The sequence below is a fragment of the Myotis lucifugus genome, unplaced genomic scaffold, assembly GCF_000147115.1.
Source record: "Myotis lucifugus unplaced genomic scaffold, Myoluc2.0 scaffold_4, whole genome shotgun sequence".
Classification (NCBI taxonomy): Eukaryota; Metazoa; Chordata; class Mammalia; order Chiroptera; family Vespertilionidae; genus Myotis; species Myotis lucifugus.
Genome location: NW_005871052.1, coordinates 944,785 through 959,420, shown reverse-complemented (window position 1 = coordinate 959,420; position 14,636 = coordinate 944,785). Strand labels below are relative to the sequence as shown.

Sequence of the window (14,636 nt, the reverse complement as noted above, 5' to 3'; positions counted from 1 at the left end):
ACATGGGAAGGCACTTGTCAATCTTTCACACCTGGGAGCCAGTCAATGGCCAGAATGAGTATGGCCACTGCATGTACCAGAAACCTGAATATTTAAACTTTCAAAGAAAGGAAGCTCACTTGCTTCTCTCTCCGGTACCCCAGGGTTCCCAGGACTCCTGTTGCAGGGGTCTGCGCTCCCTTGCTCCCATGTGGCCCACGGCCATGTGGGGCTCTACACATGGACTAATGGACTTTAATTAGCCTTAATGCTGAACCTCACCCAGCTGCAACATGGAACGGAAGCTCTGGACACTGACCCGGCTTCTAGATCTGTTGCCACCCCAGCTGTCCCTCTTTCAGGACTGGCTTAAGGGGCAGGGGACTTTGGAACCTGAGGACTATAACTTCATGCAAATAAAGCCTTTTTCCACATCTCAATCTCCCGTGGGGGATTCTGAAAATGCTTATTTTAGTGATACCCCAAGAACCTTACTCCCACTCGCATGAGCAAGGGAGGAATTTGATTCTCCAATAACACAAGCAGTGGTGATAGGTTTGCACTGATCTTTCTTCCTTGCCCTGTACTTGTAATCAAAGATTAAAAATAAAGGGCTTCCATTCAAGCTGGCAGAGTGGGTAAACGTGGCACTTGTATCCACCCACAACTACATCAAAATTACAATGAAACTACAGAACAAAAATCATTGAAATCTTGAAATTTAGTTGAATAGAAGTCCTGCAACTAAGGATATACAGATGAAGCCACATCAAGACTGGTAGTAGGGGCGGAGATACTGTACAATAAACATGACAATAAACAAGGCATGCAGCCCGCCAGCCGCAAGTTTGACATGCTTGCTGTACAGGTTGGTCCAACACCCACGTGTGGCAGATAAAAATTGGAAAGGATAACTCAGCTGTGTAGGTCCCCACTGAGGAACAAGGGCTCTAAGCCCCGCACCAGGCCCCCAAACTCAGGGTTCCAGTGGCAGGAAAATAATACCACATAACTCCTGGCCGTAAAAATCAGCAGGGAGTTTGGCTGAGACTGAGGTTGCTGGAGTCTCAGGATTTCCTCCTAAAGGGCCTGTACAGAGACTTACTCAGACTCACTATCTCTGAGCTCCAGCACTGCGACAGCAGCTTGAAAGACACCAAGGGCATATGGGAAGGAACTGAATTGTTTCAAGATGAGGGCTGAAGGGGCAGCTTTCTCCCAGATAGAAGTGATGGGCAAAAGCCATTGTTCTTTTGCTGACCCCGCCTGCTGCAAGCCCAAGTCAACCGCATATGTGAGTCTCCATCAACCTGACTAACAACGTTTGCCCTACCCTTGTGGTTCCCTGACACCCAGCCCATCCAACTTGCAGGCCATCAAAGCCATTTCCAGGGGCTTTTACATACAAATGGCCTATCTTGGCTTATTCTGTGGACTTTCCTAAAATATCTTAAAGCTTCACAACCCCCAAACAAGCAGCATTTGGCCTCAGTGTGTCCCATACCTCTTCTTAAGGGGCTGCAGGCCCAGCACTAGCAGCAGCCAGACTTGGTTCACAGCTTGGTCTCTCCTGGGCACCTCCACACAACGCACAAACAGCAGCCATTTGCAGATTGCTATGTAGCTCATGCCTGGTGACTCTGGGCAGGACTCAGGTGGTGGCTGACCTTGGTCTGTATCTCCTGGGAGGCTCCAGAGCCAGCACCCAGTAGACGACTTCAGACCATGACAGAGCATCAGCCAACCACCTCCAGGAGCAACACATTCAAGGGGTGGGACTCAGCAGGCACCAGAGCCCTGCTGAAGCCAATCCTGCTTTGTGGGGTCAGCCCCTACACAGCAGCTGCTCTGCAGTAGTCACAAGGAGTCTTCACAGCCCATCAGCCTGAGAGTAAATTTCTCCCAATGAAGTGCTAACAGCAATCAAGCCTCAAGGACAACAGGAGGGTAAACTACAGCCCACACTGAGGGCACAGCTGGAGTACCCAGTTAGGGCTGAGGAGGCTCTACCTAATACATAGGAAAAAAAAACCAGGGAGGCATCCAAAATGAGGAGACAAGAAACATGTCCCAAATGAAAAAAAGAGAATAAAAATTCCAGAAAAAGAACTTAATAAAATGAAGAAAAAACAATTACCAGATGAAGAGTTCAAAACAGTGGTTATAAGGATGCTCAATAAATTTAGGGAAAGAGTAGACGAACTTAGTGAGAACTTCAATACAGAGACATGAAACATAAAAATGGAGATAGAAAACATAAAAAAGAACCACTTAGAATTGAAAGACAGGGGCAGGGCCATTGGGGGAAGCAGGCCATCAGTGGGGGTCAGTTGGTGGTGATCAGGACAGCAGGGTGGGCAGTTTGGAGTGAGCAAACCAGCAGGGGAGCAGTTGGGGGTCATCAGGCTGGCAGGGGGGGGCATTTGGGGGCAAGCAGGCCAGCAGGCAGAGTGGTTAGGGGCAATCAGGCAGGCAGGCAGGCGAGCAGTTAGGAGCCAGCAGTCCCAGATTGTGAGAGGGATATCCGACTGCTGGTTTATGCCCAATCCCTGTAAACCAGCAGTAGGACATCCTTTGAGGGTTCCCAGATTGGAGAGGGTGCAGGCTGGGCTGAGGAACACCCCCTCCCCTGTGCACAAATTTCATGCACCGTGCCACTAGTGTAGTTAATAATATTGTAACAACTGTGTGGTGTCAGAATACTGTTAATAATATTGTAATAACTCTATGGTATCAGATAATATTTTAAGAACTGTATGGTGTCAATTTTTTTTTCGTTTTCTTCTTGTTAAAAAAGACCCTTTAACATTTCTTATAATACTGTTTTGGTGGTGATAAGCTACTGTAGCTTTTTCTTACCTGGGAAGCTCTTATCAGGGTGATCACTTTGTAAATTATATAAATGTCTACTCACTAGGTTGTAAACCTGAAGTTAATATAATATTGTACATCAACTGTAACTGATAAATAAAAATTATTTTTAAAATGAGAAGATATTATAAATGTTTATATAATTTTGTAATGAATTACTATTCTATACAAATTATAAAAGTCAGAAAAATTACTGTAAAAATTTATAGATTGGATTGTGTATGCATATGTGTATGCATATATATAGGTATAATATCTATAAATGTGTTTATAAACAAAATAAAATAGTAAAAGTCAAATAAACATAACAAATAGGAAAATAAATAATGGAAATTATATTGAATGGATAATGCTATTAAACTTTGCTGATTTATTAAACTTTATTATTGATTTTCCTGCATATTCTTGATTAAATACCTAATATATTTTAGAAATACTTGTTGACTGTGAGAGTTTCAATGGTTATGTGAGTTTATTAAATAATATTCACAATAAATAAAACCATTTCTAAAGCAAAAAAAATAATTATTCGGCATGTGAACCATCTTTAATTATTTAAATGCCAAAGGCATTTTTTCAAAAACTTGCCATTAGTATTTTCCGCATTACATGTATATATTTACCTATTTATTTATAAATGTTTTGTAAAAATAGTCAATGCTGAATCTACCTTTATTACCTACAAAGATGCAAAATAAAAACAAATTCATGAAGATAGAAAAAAAGATTAAAAATTAAAAGGCTACTGGTTATGACTATAATATTTTTATGACCAAATGACATATGACCAAGGATTGAAGTTTGACTTCTATTTTCTTGATGTAATTAAATTCACTAAACTCTTGAAGTGAACGACCATTAAAGTTTAGAACATAGAGTAATTTGCCATTTGGTCAGACTGTGGATTTGATTTGCACATAATGAGAGAGTAGTGTGCAAGAACAAGATAATTAGCAAGTGAAAGACCCTAAATGATTGCCTAGCATTAGTGTATAATTACAAAGTCCTCAGGAAGTGATAATAACTTCTTTTCTGAAAAAAAAAATACAAAAAAACAAAAACAAAACACACACGCACGCACACAAAAAAGCTCATTAAGTGAGTCAAAGGCTAAGTAGAAAACACAATTAACTTGTGGTGTATGACTATAGAGAGAAAACACATGACCTTCAATAGAAAATAGACTCAAAATAAAAAGCCAATGGAAAAGAACACATAAATCTGTTTCTCTTTGCAGAGGACATGACTATGTAAAAATCTCAAGGAATCTACAACAGAATTCACAGGATTAAAAAGTCAGTTCAGCAAGATTTCAGGATATAAGATCAACACTTGTAAAACAATCCTATCTAATAAAGAGGGAATATGCTAATTGACCCTCGTGCCTTCCCAAAGATGGCGTCGCCCTCTTTGGAGGGAATATGTTAATTGATTGCCCTGCCCTCAAAAATGGAGGCACCCACAGCCAATAAGGAGGGAATATGCTAATTGACTGCCCCGCCCTCAAAGATGGCAGCGCCCACAGCCACAAGATGGCCAGCAGGGGAGGGCAGTTGGGGGCAACCGGGCTGGCAGGGGAGAGCAGATGGGGGTGACCAGGCCGGCAGGGGAGGGGAGTTGGGGGGACTGGGCCAGCAGGGGAGGGCAGTTCGGGGGGATCAGGCCGGCAGGGGAGGGCAGTTGGGGATGACTGGGCCGGCAGGGGAGCAGTTAGGTATCAATCAGGCTAGCAGGGGAGCAGTTAGGGGCAATCACGCAGGCAAGCAGGTGAGTGGTTAGGAGACAGCAGGCCCGGATTGTGAGAGGGATATCTGACTGCCGGATGTCCCACAGGGATCGGGCTAAACCGGCAGTCGGACATCCCCCGAGGGTCCCAGATTGGGGAGGGTGCAGGCTGGGCTGAGGGTCATCCCCTCCAGTGCATGAATTTCATGCACCGGGCCTCTAGTTGTATTTATAAATACCAATTACAAACAAGAGAAATCAAAAATCAAAAAAGCAATACCTACTCACAACTGCAATGCTCCAAATGAAATTAAATACTTAGACATACAACTAATAATACATGTCCCAGAATTGTATATTGAAAACTATACAATTCTGTACAAAGAAATCAAAGATGACCTCTGTAAATGAAGAGACATACCTTGTTGATGGAACTGAAGACAAAATAAAAAAGATGTCAATTCTCCCCAAGTTGATCTATAGTTTTAATGCAATTCCTATCAAAATTCCAGCAACATTCTTTAGACATAGACAAACTTGTTAAAATACTTATATGGAAAGACAAGAATTCTAGAATAGCTATAACAATTTTGACAAAGAAGAATAAATTTGGCCCTGGCCAGTTTTCTCAGTGGTTAGAGTGTCAGCCTGTGGACCCAAGGGTCTGAGGTTTGATTCCAGGTCAAGGGCACATACCTCATTTGTGTCCTCAGGTTCGATCCTAGGACGGGTCAGTGTGCATGCGAGAGGCAGCCAATTGATGTGTCTCTCTCATGTCGATGTTTCTCTTTCTCTCTCCCTCCTTCCCATGCTCTCTAAAAATCAATGGAAAAAATATTCTTGGGTGAGAATGAAAAAAAAAAAGAATACATTTGGAGGAATAATTCTACCTGGTATTCAGCCTAATATTTGGCTGTAGTAATTAAGACAGTGTAGTACTCATGTTGAAAAGGTTCAACTGATGATATTTTACTATGAAGATGCAAAAGCAATATGCATTCAATAGAAACTATATTTCAAATTTTGAATTTTTATCTTTTCCCACGCTAGCAATATCAATACAATATTCTCTCATGATGCTGGGCAGTAGTGTCAAACCACAGCTCCTAGTCAGTCACGTGATCACATGGCTAAATAAACGATACTCTACAGTATACTGTGTTGCCACCAATTTTTGGATATTGTGTTCTGGGCAAATTTATGATCAGTGCATTAGGTGTGTTAAATGTATTTTCAACTTACAATGCTTTCAATTTATGATAGGTTATCAGAATATAACCCCATCATAATTCAAAGAGCACCTGTACATATCAATAGAACAGAATAAAGAATCCAGAAATAAACCCATCCAAGTACAGCAACTGATTTTTGACAAAGATGCAAAAGGAATTCAATGGAGGAAAAATAGCCTGTTCAACGAATGGTGCTGAAGCAACTGGATATCCTTACATTAAAATAATAAACATTGCCCTGGCCAGGTGGCTCAACTGGTTGGAGAGTTTTCCTGTACACCAAACCGTTGCTGGTTCAATTCTGGTCAGGGCACATATCTAGGTTGCGGATTTTATCCCCAGTCAGGGCGCGAATGGGAGGTTACACTACACATCTATCAAAATGGCTAAATAAAAAGGTTACAACACCAAATACTGGTGAAGATGTGAAGAAACTGAATCATATATTTTTCTGGTGGAAATGTAAAATGGTACAGATCCTTTGGAAAACAGTTTGGCAGTTTCTTTTAATACTAAATATGCAATTACCATATGACCCAGCAATTATACACTTGGCCACTTATCCCAGAGAAATAAAAACTTATGTTCACATGAAATCCTGTAAACAAATGTGCATGGCAGCTTTATTTGTAACAGACAAAATTGGAAACAGCCCAGATGTTATTCAATGGGTAAATGCTTAAACAAACTGTGGTACATCCATACCAGGGAATACTGCCCAGCAATAATAAAGAACAAATTATTGATGGATGAAACAACATGGATGAGTTTCCCAGTAACCATGCTGAGTGAAAAATGCCAATGAGAAAAGGCTACATGCTGTACAGTTCTATTTACATCCTCAAAAGGGAAAAAATATAGAGCTGGAAAACCGATTGGTTTGCCAGGAGTTAGGGATTGGGGGGAAGGTAGGAAGGAGATGAGGTGTGGTTATAAAATGGCAACAGGAGGGATCTTTGTGGTGATGGAACTGTTCTGTTCTGTAAATTGACTGTGTGGTGGAGACATGGACCAACATATGTGTTAAAATTATATAGAATTATAGACACACACATACACACACCCTCTGTCCACAAAATTAACATTAACATCAATAACACATGTTAAAAAACAACTGTAACAACAACAAAAAGCCAGAAACCTGTACTATATTTTTCATTATTTACAAAAGGGGATTCACAAAGGTTTTGAGATGTAGTTCACAAGAATTTCAAGGATCTACAACATAGTCATAACTTTACTTACTCAAGAGAAAATGAGGGAATTTCCTAGAAAACCAAAGCTAATCTCTTAAAATGTTAAAAATGTAATTCTAATCATTTTTAATACTCATCTTTCTAAAATGTGTTTAAAATTCCCCTACATTTGCAAGTGAAAGATAAAGAACAAAATTTAACTTTTACCTAAAGAAAATGTGATATAATTATGACCATCCAATGTTATGCTGTGCTATAATACAATGATGCCCTTGAGGGATCCTCTAGTACAGTGGTTCTCAACCTTCCTAACGCCGCTACCCTTTAATACAGTTCCTCATGTTGTGGTGACCCCCAACCATAAAGTTATTTCCATTGCTACTTCATAACTGTAATTTTGCTACTGTTATGAATCATAATGTAAATATCTCATATGCAGGATGTATTTTCATTGTTACAAATTGAACATAATTAAAGCATAGTGATTAATCACAAAACAATATGTAATTATATATGTGTGTTCCGATGGTCTTAGGCGACCCCTGTGAAAGGGTCATTTGACCCCCAAAGGGGTCATGACCCACAGGTTGAGAACCGCTGCTCTAGTATAAAAGCCATTTGCCCTTACACTAAAAGGCCAAAGCCTGCTCTCCACTTGCTGCTACGGTTTACTCTTTCTCTGTTAGCCTCTCAACTAGCACCTAAAATAACAGCATGTTAAAGCCTAGAGAGACCTTTGGGATCAACTAGTCCAAACCCTTTATGTTTTCTACTGATAAAACAGAGGTCCTGAGAGGAGCCACCTTTCGCTCAATATCGCATAGCAGGCTGAATGGTAAAGGCAGGACTATTATCTGGGTCTTGGTGTGGTTCTCAGTATGCTTGCCTTTAAGCAGATCTCCCTTTCCTATTTTCTGCTTTAAACTACTATGATAAGGGGGGAAAAAAAACATGAAAATAAGGTTGTCAGAAATATGTATTAAATAAGGCTTTTGATTTAAGTCAGTTGGTCCTCATATAAAGTAAATCTTTGTGAAAGCTATTCTGCCATAGCCCCTTTCACATAATTCCAAGTTTATGGCCATGATCCAAAGATTAAGGATGCCACAGTCTGGCTGGGGCTAAATGAGGTATTGTTATTCCTGTTTACCATGTTTGTAGCACTAGCTATAGAGAAGTGAATTTTCTGTACATTCCTCCACTGGATACTCTCAGGGCTCTTCCTGCTAAGTATGATATTAATAACCAATTACCTTTACCAAGTAAATGAAGATATATAGAACATAATCCCAATTAACCTCTTGTTCCACGCTCTAATGGGCGATGAGAGGAACTTACAGCAGAGTTCTACTTCTCTGTTTTAAAACAAACTTTCTACCACCAACCTTTTACTTTATCACTTTAGGAAGTCACAAAAATGAAACTAAAGAAATCAGAAATTTGAAAACGAGATCATTTTCTCTGCACTCAAAATGTGTCAGTTCAGTCATTAGAAACTATAAACCCCAACTGTATAGAGTAGAGAGACATCAAAGGCCCTAAAATATCAAAAATTATCTCTTAAAAGGGTCATAGTATGACTGTAATTATATTCTAGTCAAGTAGTTTTCATGGATACACTAAAAAGTTATCAAATATTCATTCCTGGTTTCACCAAAGCATATGGCTTTTCAGTTGAGATCACATTCGGTTTTAAATCTGTCTACCACGGCTCTAAACAACATCAGAGAGTTATACCTTTTCATACAAAATGCCATTTAGCTTTATATAAATTACAATCTATATCTGGCATTTAAAGGCTGTCTTTTTTTTGCAGAAAATCATAGAAAAATACCTGTGCTTATGGGAGAAAATGCTAGTTATCTGAAAGATATGAACGTGGATAAAGAAATAACCAAGTTCCCAAAGTTTTCAGCATGACAGAGCATATCCTAAAGAATCTGTAGTATCTTGAATTTTTAAGTTTTAATTACTATAGACTTGCCAGACAGTGTGATATTTTAAACCCCTCAACTCTATAACTATTTAAATGATTGCACTATGTGACTGCTATCTTTCAGCCTATCAACTGTGTCATTTGAAGAAACAAACTTTTTCAAATGTTTTAAAACAATGAGTTCTGTCCTGATTTACAATATGTCCCCAAATGTTATTACCACTCAATTTAATTTTTTAAATTCAAAATTATAATTTCCCATTATGCTACACTAAATATTATCTAAGAAGAGTGGTGTTTATTTTCCATTTTGCTACTTTGAATATTATCTAAAAAGAGTAGAACACTGGACTACAATTAAAAATCATGGGTTTTAATCTTAAGCTCCACTGCTACCTAGCTTGAGTGTGGCCTTGACATTTATCAAACGATGTGACATTCAGCACATTAATCTTTTTTAGTTCTATTGAGGATTCTGTACAAAAAATGCTGTTAATACTATCTGCCCTATCCTAGCACAGGATAGTTATTAGAATCAAATAAGATAATGAATGTAGAACAGCTTGGTGAATTATAAGTCATTAATATAAGATATTATTATTATTATTATTATTATTAATCTCTAAACAGAGAAAACTGAAAGTTAGATTTTTATATTTTACTAGAGGCCCAGTGCACAAAATTTGTGCAAGGGTAGGGTCCCTAGGCCTGGCCGGCAATCACCGCAGATTGGGGCCTTCCAGCTGCCAGCCAGGGCACCCTTACCCAGCTGCTGGCTGCCGGCAGGGGCCTTCCTATGTTCCATATTGCCCCCTGGTGGTCAGTGCATATCATAGCGAGTGATCAAACTCCTGATCTCCCGGTTGAACTCCCAGGGGACACTTTGCATATTAGCCTTTTATATATATAGATTTCATTTTATTTTATTTTTCCATTACTATTTATCCGCTCTATGTCCTCTCTCACCTCCACCCACCCTCCTATTCTCTCCACAATCACCACACTGTTATCCATGTCCATGAGTTCTCTTTTTTTGCTCAAGACCCCTACACTTCACCAGGGCTGTCTGCCTACTCTTTATCTGGGAGTCTGTCTCTATTTTGCTTGGTAGTTCAGTTTGTTCATTAAATTCAACACATGATTGAAATCATATGGTACTTGTCTTTCTCTGACTGGCATATTTCATTTAGCATATGTTCTCCAGATCTGAAAGTTACATTTTTAAAAAGACTAACCAGCATATCTATTAGACATGTAGCAACCAATTCTATATAAATGGTTATGGTTGGCCTCTTCTGAAGAAGTGTGAGTAAGAAGTCATTAATTTGGTTTATTCTAAATAAATAATTTTCATACCTGGCATAACAAAACACTTCCACATGTTGAATGGTTTTGTCCAACTTGCTAAGAGCAATGGCTTCTTCATTTAGAAGGATCTGTTCTTGCCATGCTGGGCTTTCATTCACAATGTCACTATTTTCCTAAACAATATAAAAATGAGAAATTTTAATTAATTGAGCAATCTGAACCTCTACTCTTTTGAGAAAATTTGTACCTTAATAAACTCATGCTTTTTCTTTCATCCCATCAAAACTCAAAGATGGGTATCACTTCAGAGTCACTGAAGAAACTCCAGTAGCCTAGTGGGCTAACTTCAAAGGAAAGAAAGAAAAACAATGTATAAAATCTATCCTATTAAAAGCCAGGCCTGGTTGACAGATTTCTATCAGGATATTTGATATTTTGATGGAGCCATCTGGACATGGCTGCTTTGACATGGCTAAAAACTAGGACAATTAATGCTCCATCCACTGAGAATCATGCCTATCTGTTTTAATTACTAATTAATAATAAAGTTTTTACATTTTGTCAAAATAGCAGGTTCAACATTACTTCATTCTATTTACCCTTAGATCTCTGAGGTTGATCACTAGCCATGTAAAATTTCGAATATATGTAAAAGTATTTCTGAAAGTACTTAGCCCAACACAATTAGTGAGTTTAATAATCCTATATAATAAAAGGCTAATATGCAAATTGTCCCCTTGGGAGTTCAACCGACCGGGAGTTCAACCGTTCACTATGACGTGCGCTGACCACCAGGGGGTGGCGCGGAATGAAGGAAGGCCCTGGCCGGCAGTGGCAACTGGGGGAAAGATGGCCCCAGCTGGTAGCCAGAAGAAGGAAAGCTCTGGCCAGCAGCCAGCAGCTGACAGCCGTGGGAAGGAAGGTCCCAATCAGCCCTGATTGCGGGCCAGGCCTATGGACCCTACCCATGCATGAATTTCATGTACTGGGCCTCTAGTCAACAATAATAATCAACCCCTTGATATTTTATATAAAAATATCAATAAAAAGTATAATAAAAATAAGAAAGTATAATAAAGTATGTAAACTATCACTAAAAATTGAAAATGATCCTTTAAAATTTCCAATAATTCCTACTTATATTTTATGGAAAAATTATGATACAGCAATATTTGAATACAAGGGATTTTTGAAGACATCAAGACATACCTTTCCCAAATGTCAAAGATCAATTTTTAATCTGTTTAAAATTTTAATCTATTTGACACAAATCTCTCAGAGAAAAAAGTTTAAGGATATATTATATATACCCAGAGAACTAGTAGTGAAATATAACTACAATATCCTTTGTTTCAAATAAAATCACCTCAGAAAATTTCTAAACTTAAGAGATTTTCTAAAGTAGGGCAATAGTTATTTTTTTAAAGTGTCATTGTCTTACAGTATGGTGGTTACCAAAGGGAGGGGGGTATGGGGAGGTAGTAAAGGGTAAAGGGGGTCAAATATATGGTGATGGAAGATGATTTGACTTTGGGTGGTAGGCACACAATGCAATATATAGGTCATGTATCACAGAAATGTATACTTGAAACCTATATGACATTCATAAATGTCATCCCAACAAATTTAATTTTTAAAAAGCCTCATTATCTTTAATTTAACATTTTAAAATGAAGAAAAGCAGAGGCAGAGAGCTCTTATAATCAAATGTAATTATTTGGTAGAAGAGGAGGTACAGGAACTTTGAATGTGCAGACATGTGGTTATCAGCCTGAAAAAAAGAACTGTGGACCAGTGACAGAGAGTGAAGGGGAAAAGGATACAGTGACTGAGTCAAGATGCTAAAGTGAACGAAGTGTAAAATAAATGTCTAGAAAAATATTTTTATTTTAATAAATCTAATCCATTACCAAAATTTATTTTTTATACCCCTTTACTCACCAAAAGTTTTCCATTCAGACAAGTGGGGTACTTTGTTGCTGTTCTGAGAAGCTAGATTAAATTTTTCATGGAACTATGGAAGTACTAATTATACCTCAATATCAGGAGACCCTCACATATACTTCCCAAGAATAAGGTTCAAAAAAGGGTTTCTGATAAACATAAATATATGACTATTTAATGCATACAAATAAGTAGGAATATAATGTCTACTTATAACATTTACTTCCTTGAACCTTGAGATGAAATGCTACTTTACAAAATATTGCTTGTTTCTCCACACTCTCATTTCTATGCAACAATATTATTCAAACTGAGTATTAATTGAATCTTCCACATCAATGTCTTTGTCATCACTAGAAGCACTTTTTGAGTAATACACACCATAAAATTAATCAGTACAACTACAATGCTTAGTGTGGTGTTTAGCACATGGTAAGTGCTTAATAAGTCCTAGCTATATTATTCTAACTAACTAAATACAATTTTCTAGAACATAGCATTTTCCTTTCTGAACAACCTAAAATCTTTTGAGATATAGCAGTTTCTGATTCCATCATTACATGATATGATGCTCTCAATAGGGATTTCATTTCAAGACACATATACCATTTATCTAAAATTAGGACAATTTTTTTATAAATCCAACTCATAAAAACTGGTAAACTCCATGACATACCCAACTGCCCCAATTACTATACTTTAAATAAGCTCTAAAAAAATTTTTTACAATGATGTAGAACAGTTAGAGTAGTGAGACACTACCCTTGGGGGGAAAAAAACAAAAAACACTAAATTTATATTAAATTTTTTCTTGCTTTTTGTTTTTACTGATTCTGTCAGGTGACTTCTATAATTATGCAAACCATGAATTACTGAGATCATTTCAAATGAATGTATTTTCCCCATATAGTGTTGTTGTTGTTTTCCAAATATAATGACTGAAAGAACAACTAGTATAGGTGAGATTTTATAAGAACTGAAATATTTTTTTCTGAAAAACTCTTAAAGAAAATGCTTGCCTTATATTTGGACATATAAAGTAATTACAACATGGTAACACATTTACATAATTTATTCTTCAGCTAACATATCTACTTATATTTAAAAACTGATATCTATATTTTTAAGGCATTGGAAAAATATTGGCTGAAATTGTGACTGCATAATTTTTGTTAAGTAAATAAAAATGAGGTATTGATCCTATATTACAAATGAAGCTAAGGGTTTTCTTCAATTATGTGACTCATATAAAACCTAGTAAATTAAAAACTTATATAAGAAGTTTACCTGGTATTCCATTATCCAGGACAAGAGTCCTGAAAAGCTAAAACTGGCCCAGTTTCCTCCATAGTAGCTTCTTCTGTAACAATAAAAAAAAAAGAGTAAAGTAAAAAATATATAAATCTAGTCACCATCTTCATCAACAAACTCATTCCATTTTCAATATTGCTACCTCAAAGCTCAAAAGCACACATAATTGGGATATTCAGATTAGAGGAAACAGTGGGCTCAAATAAATAGAAGTGGGTCTCTTAGTTCCCAAAGGTAACTTTTCATTTTCTAAGGAGTTAAAAATCTCTTTGGCCTTCTTAGAGATTTCTCCATTGTTTATGTGACTGGTAACAGCTTGATATGGGCACCGAGCAGATAAACATGAACACATCTGACTCCTGGGTTAACAAAAATGGCTGGGAAGGAAACGTGGTAGATCTCCAAGAAATTCGCCAGAGAAACTGCTACATTTCCCATAAAGAGTTAAATATCTACTACCACCGCCACCACCAAACCCATCTCCCCACACACGCAAAAAGTGTGTGTATATGTATACACACACAGTGCATGCACACACACACATTCATAACTGGCTACTGTAAATCTAGTGGTATGCCCTGTGTTATGCTAAACCTTCAGGACCAAAAATAAAAATAGATCTCAGGACACAGTTTTTCATAGTAAAACTTGTGGCAAGTATAACAAGAATAATACTCCCACTTATCACTGGTTACAATATTATTCTCCATTCCACAGTCCTGTGATGATCAGTCTGTTTTAGCAAATCTACAGATCTCCTAACTAGGATCAGAACCTTATAGACACTGGACTTCTGATTAACTTCCTTAAGCAAGAGATTTTTGGCAACCAGAAGTCTCTAATTCTGCACTAGATACTAGGCTTCCCAATGATTAATGAGCACATGAATAGGGGCCTAACATCTTTAGTCATTAGGTAAGCACATATTAAAATAAGAAATAAAAATGAGCACAATGAGATACTGCTACACATCCACAAGAATAGTTAAATTTAAAAAGACTGACAATAGCAGGTGTTGGTGTGAATGGCCAGAACGCTCATACATTTTTGTTGGAGTGTAAAATGGTGCACCTTTGGAAAATGTTTGGCAGTTTCTTACAAAACTAAACATATACCTACACTATGGCCCAGTAA

The 14,636-nt window shown here is 37.7% G+C and overlaps 1 protein-coding gene across 1 annotated transcript in view; it reads right to left on the bottom strand.

Moving 5' to 3' along the window:
* The window catches only part of CHM (CHM, Rab escort protein 1), a 245,439-nt gene that overhangs the window by 140,599 nt on the left and 90,204 nt on the right, over window positions 1-14,636 (bottom strand). The window contains exons 3-4 of the mRNA XM_006082803.3: window positions 13,479-13,551; window positions 10,296-10,420 (exon numbers count right to left, since the gene is read on the bottom strand). Coding sequence (XP_006082865.1) covers window positions 10,296-10,420; window positions 13,479-13,551 — 198 coding nt within the window. The remainder of the gene's footprint in view (window positions 1-10,295; window positions 10,421-13,478; window positions 13,552-14,636) is intronic.